The following is a 14,311-nucleotide window of genomic DNA, read 5'->3' on the forward strand; positions in this document are numbered from 1 at the left end:
ATTTTAGTAAAATGTCTCTTCTGCAACAGCACAGCAACAGACCTGACTTCTTTGTCTTCACAAAGAATGCTGTTCCAAGAGTAAAAGGGAATGCACACACACACACACACACACACACACACACACCCACACCCACACACACACACACACACACACACACACACACACACACACACACACACACACACACACACACACACACTATTACTGTAGCATGATATCACCTTTTGATTGATGTACAGAACTTCCTGTTCTCACGTTTGGAACTATTATTATAGACTTTAGCTTATACGGTTTAATACTTAATTCAACTTAATGTGCTTTTAATGACTTAAGTTTCAACGTTGTTTATTTATATTTCCTTTGCCAGTTATTCTATAACTGAGGTGTCCATCCATTATCCTCATGTTAGGGATATATTATTGAGTCGATTTTATAAATAAAAGGCAAAAACTGCATGTGTCCTGTAGAAGCAAAGTGCATTGCTGCCAAGATCTTATGTGTGCGAAAAGTTGAGTTATTGTGTGTATTGTGCATGTGTGTGAATGGCAGATGGAGAAGAAATAATATACAAGACAATACTGGCATAGAGAACAGCAGAGAGACAGAGACAGGTGGTCTTCTTACATGCTGTTCTTCAAAGATTGATGCGAGCTGATTCTATGATGGATGTCTTCTTGTATTTCGACATCACTATTTTCAAGAAAACAATACTTCTATTCACTTTGGCTAATTATCTCTAGCAATGCTTAGCCGTGACTGTTATGCTGCAACACCATGAAATTAGTTATTATTACAGTCAAATTTGTGATCAAGTATTCTGCTTCTTACAGTTTGTTTTCTCAATAAAAATGATTCATTTTCCATACATCAAGATCCACAATTCCGGCTAGGTTAATAAAAACAAAATCCCAAAGTTTTTGGATTTATATTTTGAAAAAAATACAGGACCTTAAACACAACCTTAAAACACAATATTAAGACTTCTGAAACTTTTCTGTGTTCTGTTTTCTGAAAATATTTTATGTTATGCAGACTTTGACCAATCACAGGTGAATTCAGAAAACAGTTGTTCCTATTGGCTATTCAGTAAACACAGATGCATGTGTGCGTCCCTTCAGTGGTAATAGCCTGATTTAATGGCATAATATCCTGCTCCTATATGCCTCCATCTCTGAAATACCAAAATCGTTGCTACAGCTTGAGCCACAAATCACAATATGTCATCTCAAAGGGCTCCGCTGACCCACAAATTTGTAATGAATACAGGACATAATTATTATATAATTGCTTCTAAACAAGGACATCTGGATCACAATTGCAATGATATTTAAAATAAGTCGAGGTTACTGTGCAAATGCATGCCTGTGTGGGGGGAGGGGCTTAGAACAGAGAGGACCAAGGGCAGAGCTGCAGGATAAAGAGTGTATTTTTAATTTATTTTTTAAATCTGGCCTGGCCACTTGAATTACGATATGGTGAAAAGCTATTACGACATCTTTACCCAGTGACAGCAAAATAAACTGCCTCCCCAACTTAAAGGTAAATGGATCATTATGGGTTCAATGATTTACAGCCATCCACATACTTCCCTCCAAACTTTACTCTTCACAAGACTGTATTGTGTTGAGTGTGTGTGAGAGAGAGAGAGAGAAAGAGAGATAGAGAGAGATTCTGTCTGCTTGTTTTAATTTCTGTGTGTCTCCTTGTAACAAAACCTCAACGCCATCAAGGAGACCAAATGTTGTTTCCTCCCTCTCTAATTACCAGCTCTTATGGTTTAGCCTTGTTTAGCTGTCCTCTGGTAAATAAACCCTCATGTCAGACTGTTTTGTTTCACGGAATTTCTCATTCCCATGCAGTTAAACCTCTGTTATACTGTGCTCTGCCTCTAACATAAACTGTAGATATAAGTAAGTAGTGATGTAACCTATTGCCAGTCCATAAAGCCTTTAGTCTCCTGTCGTTCCCAGGGAAAAAAAAGAAAATCCTCAGGAATGTGGGAAGTTATGTGTCCTACATTTTACCGGTTAATCAGTTTGAACTGGTTGGTTTGCGTGAGCAACAATATCTACCCTGAATAGACAAAGAAAACAGCAAATTCACCAGAAATTCCAACGACTTCCATAGGGGAGAATTCACTGTGGCCTACAAACTGTTTGACTGAGGCACAAAAACACTATAGCACGAAGATGGAGGAGGTTTAGCACCTTCATGTAGATTAATTAATTCCAGGCAAAATAAATCCTTGTGATTGGCGCCTTTGTTGTGGGGTACATTTTTTTCCAAGTGCAATATTATTCTACTACTATTTCTTTCCTCCTTGCTTCCTGACTAGTAGTTGATTTAAAATGCATAACAACTTCAAAATGGAAAAATGGACTCTACTGTTCTTTACTAAAGACACTTTAATACACTACATTTTTAACTACTCTATTGAGAAGATGTATCTTCTTCAGTAAAACAATAATTGAAGGAGTGGGAACGTCATTTCTTTAAAATGGGACAATTATCATAACTTGTGCCATTTATTGAGAAAACAAATCCATAAATATACTTCCATAACGATTAATCCTCTCCCCTCTGCCAGCCTCTTTGCACTGTAGTAGTTTGATGGACGTTACTGTGGCTGGAAGTGGAAAGAGAGAGAGTTGTTGGCAGCTCTCTTCAGCAGCACCCTGTTATGGCAGTCGGTCAGTGCCATTAGAGCCCTCTCTCTGAGGGTGACGAGGAGAATTTGCCGCATGAACCATGACCCAATTAATCATGGGTGCAAATACAGGAAATGGGGAGGGGGGAGCACTTGATTTCTTTGTATAAACATCTAGACACACTCCACTAGACGCATTCATCATAAATGTGCCACTGACATTAGCATGTTTCAAAGGCAATGCCTGATGCCAAGTCACAAACTTTAATTTTCAATGGTTTGAACTGTATGAAAAACACAGTCATTCTAATCAGAAGCAGCAATTTGCACTTATTTTGAACCGTTTAACAATACTGTTGAATTCTTAGTAGTAGTAGTAGTACCATCTTTACTACTCTAAATCATACTGTGTAGTACATTTTGCCTGTTAGTTTGTACATCCTTTAAACAATTAAACATGTTTGTTTCCCATTCGATATTTGGAGATGTAAAGCAAATGGTGTCTCACAAAAACAATAAGTAATATTTCGTGAATTATTATTTTTCCTTTTAAATGGACGCACATTATGTTGTATTATTTTTGCTATTATGGACATGTGTTTCATATACACTAAAACGAAAAATGATTGCGCTTTATTCAGAGCAATAACCAGGCTATTGCAATTTTCTCCAGATTTAGAACCCCCGTAGGGCTGCAGCAAAATAAAAGGAGGATGGAAAGGGTGCAGAGTGGTGGTGCTGCTGGCAGTGGTAAGAGAGCGTCCCTGCTATGATGTTTGGTGTGGGGGGGATAGTATTACATGCCAGCAGCCCGCTGGCTTCTCCTCCTTCTGTAGGCTGTGAGTCTGGAGGAATGTGCCGTCTGAGAACCACAGGGAGGAAGAGGGTACTGACAGCGAGCAGTTTGTTTGTTTGTTTGTATGTTACTGTGCAAGAAGGCCCGGCCATGGTAGCTTCAAAGAGGCTCCTAAACAACATCTGTTCTGAGATTTCGAAGCCCTATACAGCCATGTCGGGACGCATCATGACTTACAATCGAGGCTCTAAATCAATATTTTCCTCCATCTCATACTGGATTGTTCCACTGGCAAGCGTTCAAGAATGGACAAGCGCTCATTGAGAGGGAAACATTTTTGGAGCGGATAGACGGGAGGGACGCATCGCATTTTTCCAGTTCACCACAATCAGAAACAGATTTCCAACAATTAGTCTGAACTAACTTCTAAGTGTATTGACCAACAACGCAGTGACAGCGCCTTTTAGATGACTGAAGGAAAACAATTACTACTGATTATGTTTGACTTACGTTTTTTTGTTAGTCCCCATATGATCATATGCTGTAATAATGAAAATGTGTAATGGGTGTGGTCACTTTTTTCTTCGTTAGTTGTCACTCTGTTTTTCAACATTAATTATTGTTCATTTGCCATTTTTATGTAATTTGTGGCAAAACTCCATGTAAGATGTAATACTATTCAAATAAAGAATAATACATTCAAAACAAATCCTACATGTTTCCTTTCTCTTCCTATGTCCAGTCTGTTTATAATTCTAACAAATATGAAATAAACTTTTGTTTTCTCCAAACCTTTTCGATTTAAACATCTTCATAATATCTGTAAACTAAAAGTCCAGAACGACCAGCTCTGAATTGATTGTTAGCTGCGGGGCCTCAAGTATTAATCTTTTTCAGTGTGTAATAAGTGAATTAGTGGGATGTAGAAAATGATGTATGACGAAGGCTGGCATGTCTAAAATCTGCTGTAAATCCACATGCCACAGCCTCTTAATAACTTGGCCAGAGAACTCCCGGCATCATTCCTCAATGTATCCATCGACGACCTGAGACTAATAAATCTCTCCGAGTTAGACAGTGCTCCGAGTTCGCTGTTGAGTCATTTGTTCTAAAAGATTAAAGGTATTCTGATTCTGATTTTAAATGCATTGTGAAATGCCCCAGTTAATTTTAAAAGACTTTTGAACAAACTCCCTGCTAATTTATATTTCAACCAAGAAAAATAATGAGGTTTTCTTCATGAACATGCAGCACGGCAAAGCTGTGCTCCAAACATGTAGCTGTTTTAAAGTGTAATATCTAATTTGCATAGGCTTAGAAACATTTCGGCAAATGTTGCAATATGTTTTACTCTGTCACAAATGTGTAATCATTCTCAAAAGTTCATTAAATTCATTCAGTTGCAGCATTTGATTAGCATTAGTTACAATGAGAGTTTTGGCACACCCATGTTTTTTTTGTTGTTTTTTTTAGATTTGGAATAATCCCAAACATTAAAGTAATTTCAATTAATTTGTTTTTCACAACATAACTTATTTTATTATTCAACTCAAGAAGAATTTCTTTTGACATTTCTTTTTTTTATCTCTAACTGTGACCTCCTGCTGCAGCCCACAGTGCTATGAATTACATTGAGGGAATTAAAAAGTAATTAAAGTTTGGTAGCAGTTTGTGCAAATCCAAGTGAGGCTGTGTCGTTGGCTTGGGTGTGCTATGTGCTTTTAACTTTTCCCATACGTCAGATGCCTTCCCAACCTCCAGTCTCCAACCCCCCACCACAACAGCTGGCATCTCAGCGAGGGCCCGGGCGTTACACTGCCACCCCAGCCTTTCAGTGCAGATCAAGTATTGTGGTGTCAGGGGCCCCTAATGGCCTTCTCAGAAAAAATACACACACTACACCCAAATGCAAGCAAATTATGTGATCCTTCATACCATGATGAATACAACTTCAGAAACATGGGAATAGCATATCAACATGAATACAAATATGTATTTTTACATAAAGGTAGATCTTTAATGCGCCATAGAAACTGATGTTTTGGAACAAAAAATAAGTTATTCATGACAAATAATAATGTTTGCATATTTTTGCCTCTCAAAGAAACTCACTGTATACTTTGCATCATTTGTGTCAGACCAAATCAAACAACTGGGTTCCATTTGTTCCACAATACATTTAGAAACTTCTCCCCGTTGTTGAATACAAAGTCTGGATTAAAGGATTCTGCTGGCTTTTCCAGTTTATTCATGTAAAGCAAGTGCTCAATATTGGTTTGCTCCATAGTCTAAAATAAAACCAAGATGTTCTCTCTGTAAGATTCAAAAACGCAGGCCACCTTTGGCTGCTTTATTAAAAACATCAGGCTCTTATTGACTTTCCCAAAGTCTTGTTTGAAAAAAAACTCTTATTGGCTGTTAAGTAAATCTGATTTACACTCACTTCTAATAAAGGCTTGTGGATCCTGGAATGAGCTGCTGTAATTGAAGTTGGGCCAAATAAAGCCAAGGTGATACTCTGATGTGATAATCGGGCACATATTTTCTACTCCTAGTCAAAGCAAATGTTAGTTTTAACTAAATTACATTTTGAATAAAAAAATACATTAAAAAAATACTGAATGGAAATATTTTTGGTAAATTAGATTGAGTTATAGGTCTCAGGAACGTATGGTGTTACACTTTTATTCCCTACTGCTTCTACCAAGTTCCTGCACCCGATTTTAGTGAATCAAATAACGCTTTTGCTTTGACTCAGGCTGTGAAAAAATGCTGAATAACTGAATTTGTCAGGAAGACGTCCGTGGTAGAGGATCTAAAGTGACCTGTGGTGAACTTGAGCACTGTGTTTTTGCTGTCTGTCCGACTCTGTAGGACCCAGCGGAAAAGAGGGAGCCAGAGCATGGGAGAGGGAGAAAGCTGCGTGGAGAGGAGACGCTCTCATATCAGTCAGTGGCTTCATGGAGTTATGTACCTCTGATCCGCTGCCATGGATTGCAATCCGCGATCACTTCTTTTCATTTTACATATTTTATTGTCCTGCGTTATTCCTACGTTTGCTATCATCTACCCTCCTAATGAAGGTAAGTCAACTCTCAGTCTGCGGTGTTTATGTGTGTGCAAATGGTGCGCTATATACGGCACACATCGCGGCCAGACCGTGCGCTCACCGCGGACTTCAACTGTCCAAATTATTCTGATAACAATAACAACATAAAAGAAAGCGCATGGGGGTGACTGAGGTATCACGGAGAGCGAGGTTATAAACACTATTAGAGAATAATTAGATAATAAACTTAAAAGTAGATCTTAACAAGGCAGACGGTGTAGCCTGAATACGGATAATCTCGCTCACGGGGCGTTATTAGTTGTTTAAATGGGGATGAGTGAACTGAGCGATGGCGAGACAGCGAACATCGCAGATTTATTAGGAAGCGTAGACACATAAAGAAACTCCCTGACCGTGTTTCCATTTGAAGTGCATGTTGGTCTGTTTTAGCCAATCCATTTGGGGTGGACGCCCCAGTTCCGTTATCAGTCTCGCCCAATTTAAAAGCAATAAATAGAAGATTAGCAAAATTTCATAGTGCGTAAAATCGCAGATGTTTGTTTTTACGTATCTGACCTGAATACATCCAAAACAGTTGACTCGTGGGCTGCTATGTAAACCGTCTGTCGTTTGAAGTGGTGTTATACGTGTGTATGGAATTATATTTCAATAGGAGGATACATTTAAACGATGAAAAATGACAACTGGGCAAACGACTTGATTTATTGTATTTCCATTGCAAGTTTCGGTGACTGTAAGCATGTGGCAATATTTTTAAACCCACAACAAGATAGACCGCTTCACTTTCAGCTGCCGCTTCTTCAAACACGTGAAACTGCGGGGAAAACAAGTCAACTGGTCTCCTTCTTTATTTGCTCAACTTTCTATTACTTTTTATTTTTGACATTGCTACTTTCACGCCCTGTCCTGCATTCTTGTCATGGTGTGTTTTGTACCGGGTTCAAAGTAAAAAGCAATGGCACACAAAGGTTTCCCGAGTCCTGTAAAGGTTACAACTGCCCACAGGGAGGGAGGAATACATTTTTAGGTAAGATGTGGGTCAAACTGTCTAAAGGACTAGACTCAGTTATTCCCTGTTAAAAAGAAGAAAACAAAGAAGAATAAATACATTTCTCCCTGTACATGAATGCATATGTCGTCCTTATTCTGAAATCTCTGAATCATTTTGAACGATCGTAGGTTAGAGTGATTTAAACGTTGAGACCAATACAGTAATTAAAAGAATCTGAATGAGCCTTTAGTAGGGGTAATCTACCTACGCTTCTCTAATTACATGTTCAGGGACAGAAATGAAGTCACTGAACCATGTCCCTAATACAATAAAAGGGGCTATACAATAAGTTTGTAAAGTTTTAGTCTGTAGGTCAGAAGAGTTAACATTGTCTTATTGAAAGGGAAAGTTATCCAAACCATAGGCTACTCCTTAGCCACCGACATTTTAGTTAGTTTATAGCCAATATGAATAGGAACTCCTGCAAGAAATAACCATCCCTCTGGAGTTACATATATGTACAGGTTTCTTTGTCAAACGTGAGGTTTCTCAAAGAAAATGTTTGTTGTGTGTTCATCTGATATAAAACAAAAAAATGCCTTGCTTACAGTTTTATCTTTGTTTGCCACGTTGTAAAGAAGCATCTGCTCTGCGTAGATGTGAATGCAAGATATCGGTACATTTTATACATGGTTCTAGACATGAAAACATTGGAAATCTTGAAAAAAAGTGTGTTCAATTCAGTAAAAGTGACTATATCAAGGTCAAGTGGCCTACAGCAAATCTGTTCACGTGAACTTCCTTTGCCCCGAGAAACTTTAGTTGTTTTACAGTTATTACAGTTAGTTAGGTGTAAGTGTAGTTTAATGAGGTATAAAGCTGATGGATATAGTAGCAGTGACTCCAGCACTGAACAAAGAAACACAACCGCATAAAATACACATCACCCCTGAGAAAATATACACTCTGCCGGTGTGAGAGTGTGTGTGTGTGTGTGTGTGTGTGTGTGTGTGTGTGTGTGTGTGTGTGTGTGTGTGTGTGTGTGTGTGTGTGTGAGTGTGTGTGTGTGTGTGAGAGAGAGAGAGAGAGAGAGAGAGAGAGAGAGAGAGAGAGAGAGAGAGAGAGAGAGAGAGAGAGAGAGACACACACACACACACATTTGTGAAACTTGTTAGGCAGAAAAAAAGAAAGAAAAAGTCCACCAATAATCTGCAAGTTAGTAAAACATAAAACTGCTATCTTTAAAAATGAGAAAGTAGCCTACCATATCAGGTAATTAAATTCACCTTCCTTACAACGTACATCTACCGGAGAGTGTCAGTATCGAGCTGCTGCGTCTCCACATTGTATACAAATTAATACAGACTGCTACACTGCAAATATTGACCCTATAAAAAGATAAAGCTGCTTATCTTGTCCGGTTGAACTGTTTAACAGTGTTGTTCCACATGGATCACCCTGCCCTATAAATCTGATTCTGCTCCACTTTCCTGCCTCGATCACAGGTCAGATATTTCGTCGTTGTCTTCACCGTAGCAAGAAATCATGAAGCAGATTATAAAGTTATAAACTCCCTGAGCTGGTCCACATTATCCTCATGGAACATAGTAAAAGTTATAACTTTCACCACCACCGTATACACGATTTTAGATGTAGCCTATTCACTTTGTAAAATTCACATTAAAAGTCACTAAACGTGCCAGGGAGTGTGCATTTTCTTATTTTTATAGAACAATTATTGTTCTAATATTCATAATTAGACTTATGGGTCGAAAAACCTACGTCAGTTTTCACACGAGTGAAAATGAAAGTTATACTGGATTTTAATTTTATACCGACATACTTATGCCGATCAAATCTCGCCTGTTAACACGCAGCAGATCATAGAGCAGTTTTCAGAGTTACGAAAGACTGTTCGCAAACTTGAAAAGACTTAACTTGGAATACATTAATTCATTTGTTACGTATAGCATGTAAAGACAAATATACTCCATGGAAAACAAACCTCATCTGTGATGGGATGATGGGGAATTCGTCTCATTATTTTATTATTTCCCTTCCCATTTATAAGCAACCTAGAGGTGCAATCTCGTGCTCCCTCTTGGCAACGTGCCTCCAACAACATTTAAAAAAAAATCTGTTTGGCTTTCATTAGGTCGTTAAGATCGTGTATAAAACTTTGGGGGACTGTTGAAGGAAATGCAGAGGAAATCCCTGATAATTTCATTTGCTGGCGCGGATGCATTAACTAGAACTTTGGGCACATTTTACATATCAGATATTAAATATTATATTTCCCCCCATATTTATCGAAAACAATACAGAAACACAGTTGTGAGTTTCCTTAGCTGTGGTGCAGCGAGTCCCCTTTGCGTGCCTTGGTGGTGTGATGTTGGCCCGCTGCGGGCGTCGGGAGGCCTCGTGTATTTTTAGCCGGCTGTAGGGAGGCTTGGCCCGGAGAGCCCGTCGCTGCAGTCCCGCTGGGACGGATGGGCTTTCGTGAGCGATGGTACCTTTCAGAGGTGCAGGAAATGTGCTTACACATGCCCCTCCTTTAAAAATAAACCATCTCTGCTATATCCCTATGTTTTTTTGCCCAACATTGAACTGAAGATGGAGTGTCATCTTCAATTTAACAGCATCTGTTTTAGGCTTCAAATTCAGAAACTAAAGACGGTTTGCGTGTGTTTGTTGTGTTTGAGTGTATGTGGGCTTTTTTGTAGGGATATTAGATTATGCAGACTGTGTGAAGAGGTGCTGTAAACCCTTATTCAAGTGTTCAAATCTATTTGTGTTAATGCATATAAAGTAGAAGGTATATGGGTATAGAAGCAATAAAGACAGATAAATAGAATAAAGGAAAGAAAGAAGAAAGAAAGAAAGAAAGAAAGAAAGAAAGAAAGAAAGAAAGAAAGAAAGAAAGAAAGAAAGAAAGAAAGAAAAAAGAAAGGGGAATGGGGGCAGAGGGGTTGGGCGAGCAGCAGCAGCAGCAACATCAGACAGAGCGACTCTGCACTTGAATAATTCATAATGGGAGGTGAACACTTCACCCTTTAACACAGACGCAAGTCGCCTTGCTTTGCCTCTACTGCGGCCTGCCAACCTGCAAGCACACAGCCAGGCTGCAGCCATTTACTACAGGGTGATATTACACCATCATCTGCATGCAACTTTTTTAATATAGCCCCATCTATTCTGAGTGGAGTGACTTAGTCCATATGGAAGGTTCTCCTCTTTACTGATCAAGCCATGTGTTGATTCTAGCCCAGTGTCTCTGACTGACAGCTTCTTCTTGTGCGCTCATCCCACATTTTAATTGTGTCTGTACTGTGGCTGAGGATTACATTTCCATCTGCTGTGAATCGTTCTTTTTCCTTTGTTGTATCATCATATTTTACCGGAGGTGAGGGGGTATTGAATTCAAGTATCTGCTACCTATTAATGGTTAGCTTAGCTGTTAAATTATGAGAACATAGACATCAACTTAGGCCCCCTGTACATCTTTGCTCCAATGTTTCCTGTTAATATTTCAACATATGCTATGACAAGCGATAGTAGGTCACTAGCAATTGGAATAAAAGGCATAGTTACATGACAAGTCTCTTAATCTATTTGCAAGATGCTCATTATATTTACTGCCTTGGTGATACAGTATACAGCATGCATTCCCATCAGTTTATGAAACCTCGCAGGACATTTTAGCTGCCTGTGGCATGGAGTCTTCTCATACTTAAGGGTTTATCAGGGTCAGTTTTTTTGTGTGTGGGCGACTTAATGTTGTTGGCCAGTAGGTATGAGTCTGTGTATTGATTCACCTGTTTCTACCTCTGCGATTTTTTGCTCCCTCCCAGACTGGCTGGCTCAGTTTGCTATTAATACTCCTAGTTCCCGTTCAGAGGCACTCCCTGATGGGGCAGGGGCTATATGCTTGGCTGACGCTAGCTTGCTAACCGACTGTATGTGTGTGTGTATGTGTGTGTGTGTGGGTGTGTGTGTGCGTGCGTGCGTGCGTGCGTGTGTGTGCGAGGGAGCGAAAGTGAGAAAGACTGTTTGTGTATGCTCTTATTTTGTGCGTTATTCAAGTGCGCATGTCTAGGGAAGTGTGTTTTGGTGAGCATCAGGCATAGTATATACATACATTCCATGTGTATTTGTGTGTTTTTATATATTTTTCATTGTGAGTGGAAGCGGGTTCTTCTATTTGGTACATGTTAGCACACATTTATGTATTTTATTGTGTGTTAACTGCTCTAGTTTCTTGGATAGGGCGCATCCTTTGGTGTGCTTTTTGTGTTTTTAGTGACTGTGTACCAGTGTTTATGCATGCATTTGTGAATGTGTGTATGATTGTGTGTGGGTGCTGATTTCCCCAGCCAAGTGCAGCTGGAGGGTTTTTTTTTTTTCCCTCCTGCAATATGAGAGCCGTCTAATTTTCTGCTCTCAAATTCCCCCGCTTGGCTCAATTTGAGTGGTGGGCTCGGCTCGTTGAGAAATGTAAATTGGAAGCAATGGCCCTGGATGCTGAGCTGCTATTATCTGACATGAACAGATAGCTTCATTAGACTCTAATAGGAACGTGTCTACTGCCACTCAACTGGCTGAGTGGCTCAGCATGGATACAGCTCAGGTGAGCTTCAATTCAGAAGCTTTCTCAGTTTGGAATTTGATATTAAGTCACACTGTGTGTGTGTGTGTGTGTGTGTGTGTGTGTGTGTGTGTGTGTGTGTGTGTGTGTGTGTGTGTGTGTGTGTGTGTGTGTGTGTGTGTGTGTGTGTGTGTGTGTGTCTTCCTTTCTCCGTTTTCCCTTTCAGGCGCTTTTCTTGCCACACTGGCTGATAGTTATCAGACTTGCCTGAAGAAAATTATGATTTCTATCTCAACCCTTGTTCCAGTGTGAAACAACAATTACTTTGACTGGCAAATTCACTTTTCTTTGGAGTTTCGGTTTTCCCTGCTGAGAGGGGTTCATTTTGTTTGACTGAAATAGTTTTCTCAGTACAACAGCAGTCCTTCATGACCCACAAACACTCTCTTTAGCTGTGTTTGGAGATGTGTATGCTCCTGCTTAGTGAAGCTTTGAATGGGAGAGTACAGGGAGATTGTATTCATCATATTTTACAGTGAATAGAGTTACAGCTGCAGGGCCTGACTGCACTGCTGCTTCACTTTGTTATGTGTGTATACACTCGCTTGGGTAAGTGTGTGTAAGTGTACACTTGTTTGTGTGTGTTGAGCTGTGGACTGAGTTGTTTTCAGCAGGATGAGGAAGGGGTTGAGTCAGTTTCATGCTCAAGCTTAAAGTAAGAGACCTATGGAACAATGCAATTATATTGTTTTACCATCTGTTTACTGTGGCAGGTTATTTATATTCTGCTTTTTCATGCAGGCCGCTCGGTGAACATGTTATTAATCCCACTGACATGAAAGTTCATGTGTTTTTGGTGATTACAAAAAATATGGTACAGTAAATAAACACGACTTACTTTAGCATACCTTAAACAATCTGCACCAAAAAAAAGAAATACATTAAAAATAATAAAGCCATCCTCTTTCTAACCATGGTCTCAGTATTTTACATTTCCGCTTACTAGTTAATTTAGTTTATCTCAAACTAAAGCAAGGCATAATGTTAGTTTTGTCTGGGTTCTGTTTGGTAGAAACAATGAAATAAATAACAAACAACATATAATTGATTTATTATGAATATTTCTAAGTTATTTCCCCTAGTTCTTTTGTAGCAAAATACTGTTTCTGTTAATTTGTTCAAATTATAATTGTTCCCAAGCTGCATTTAACCTTTGCTTTATGATGACCTCAAACAGAATCTGGTGATAAAAAAACAGTTTGCCTTCTGTGTGGGGAAGTGGGGAATCCATGTCTCTATATGTCACTACTGACAGTTGTATACAATGACAATAATTCTCACCACTGCCATGTGAACATACTAAAAATGTAAACAGTTGTTCCACATTTATTCAATTTTTGAGGAAGACTATCTTTGTTAGAGTTCATTTAGCCGTTGTATATAAAGGGTTGGTAAACATAATCTAAATTGGCCCAATTCCTCATCCTAAACCCTCTCGTACTTTTACTTTGGCATATTCAACATATGTTCACCGTAAGAAACCCAATCACTCTTTAAAAGCTCCTTTTCTGATTTGTCATGTTCCATCTCTTAGAAAGATATTTTTCTCTTTGCATCTTGGTTTTCTGTTTGATGTGAATGAATTGTAAGTGCAACTCGTATTTCCTTTCATTATAAACTGAGTTATACTTTACTTTCAGTATGACCAATCGCATTTCTGACCACCTTGGAAACTGGCGATTTCATCGGAAACTGATGAAGTATTGCTTTACCTGGTACCAGTCCAATCTCCATTTGTGTGTGTGTGTGTGTGTGTGTTTGTGTGTTCTTAATAGAAAAAGGGTTTAACACTGTAAGACAAAAAAAAATAATAATGCGTACTCTACTTCAGTTCAATGTCACTTCAGGATCTGTGTGTTGTAGCTAGCAAACTTCTGCTTCAATTCTTCACAATGCAATACAAGGAAGCCGCTCAATTTTATCTAGCATGTGATATGGGTGGCACACGTGTGTGTGTGTGGCAGCTGCGTCAATAAAGTCATGATCACTGCTCGTTGGTGATCCCCCCTGTGGGAATAGAAGAAAACTAATTGGGGCTAACAAGGACTAGACATTCATGTTCTCTTTGTTTTCTCTTCCTCTCCTTCTCCACAGTCAACCTGTTAGACTCTAAAGCAAGCCAAGGGGAGTTGGGATGGATTTCCTACCCACTGCATGGG

The 14,311-nt window shown here is 39.1% G+C and overlaps 1 protein-coding gene across 4 annotated transcripts in view; it reads left to right on the top strand.

Moving 5' to 3' along the window:
* Positions 1-6,401: 6,401 nt before the first annotated feature.
* epha3 (eph receptor A3) overlaps positions 6,402-14,311 on the top strand; it is a 94,619-nt gene continuing 86,709 nt past the window's right edge. For all 4 annotated transcript variants that reach the window (XM_063887642.1, XM_063887640.1, XM_063887641.1 and 1 more), the window contains exons 1-2: positions 6,402-6,529; positions 14,247-14,311. In XM_063887642.1, coding sequence (XP_063743712.1) covers positions 6,436-6,529; positions 14,247-14,311 — 159 coding nt within the window. In that variant the 5' untranslated portion in view covers positions 6,402-6,435. The remainder of the gene's footprint in view (positions 6,530-14,246) is intronic.

Source organism: Eleginops maclovinus, chromosome 7 (genome assembly GCF_036324505.1).
Source record: "Eleginops maclovinus isolate JMC-PN-2008 ecotype Puerto Natales chromosome 7, JC_Emac_rtc_rv5, whole genome shotgun sequence".
NCBI classification, from domain to species: Eukaryota; Metazoa; Chordata; class Actinopteri; order Perciformes; family Eleginopidae; genus Eleginops; species Eleginops maclovinus.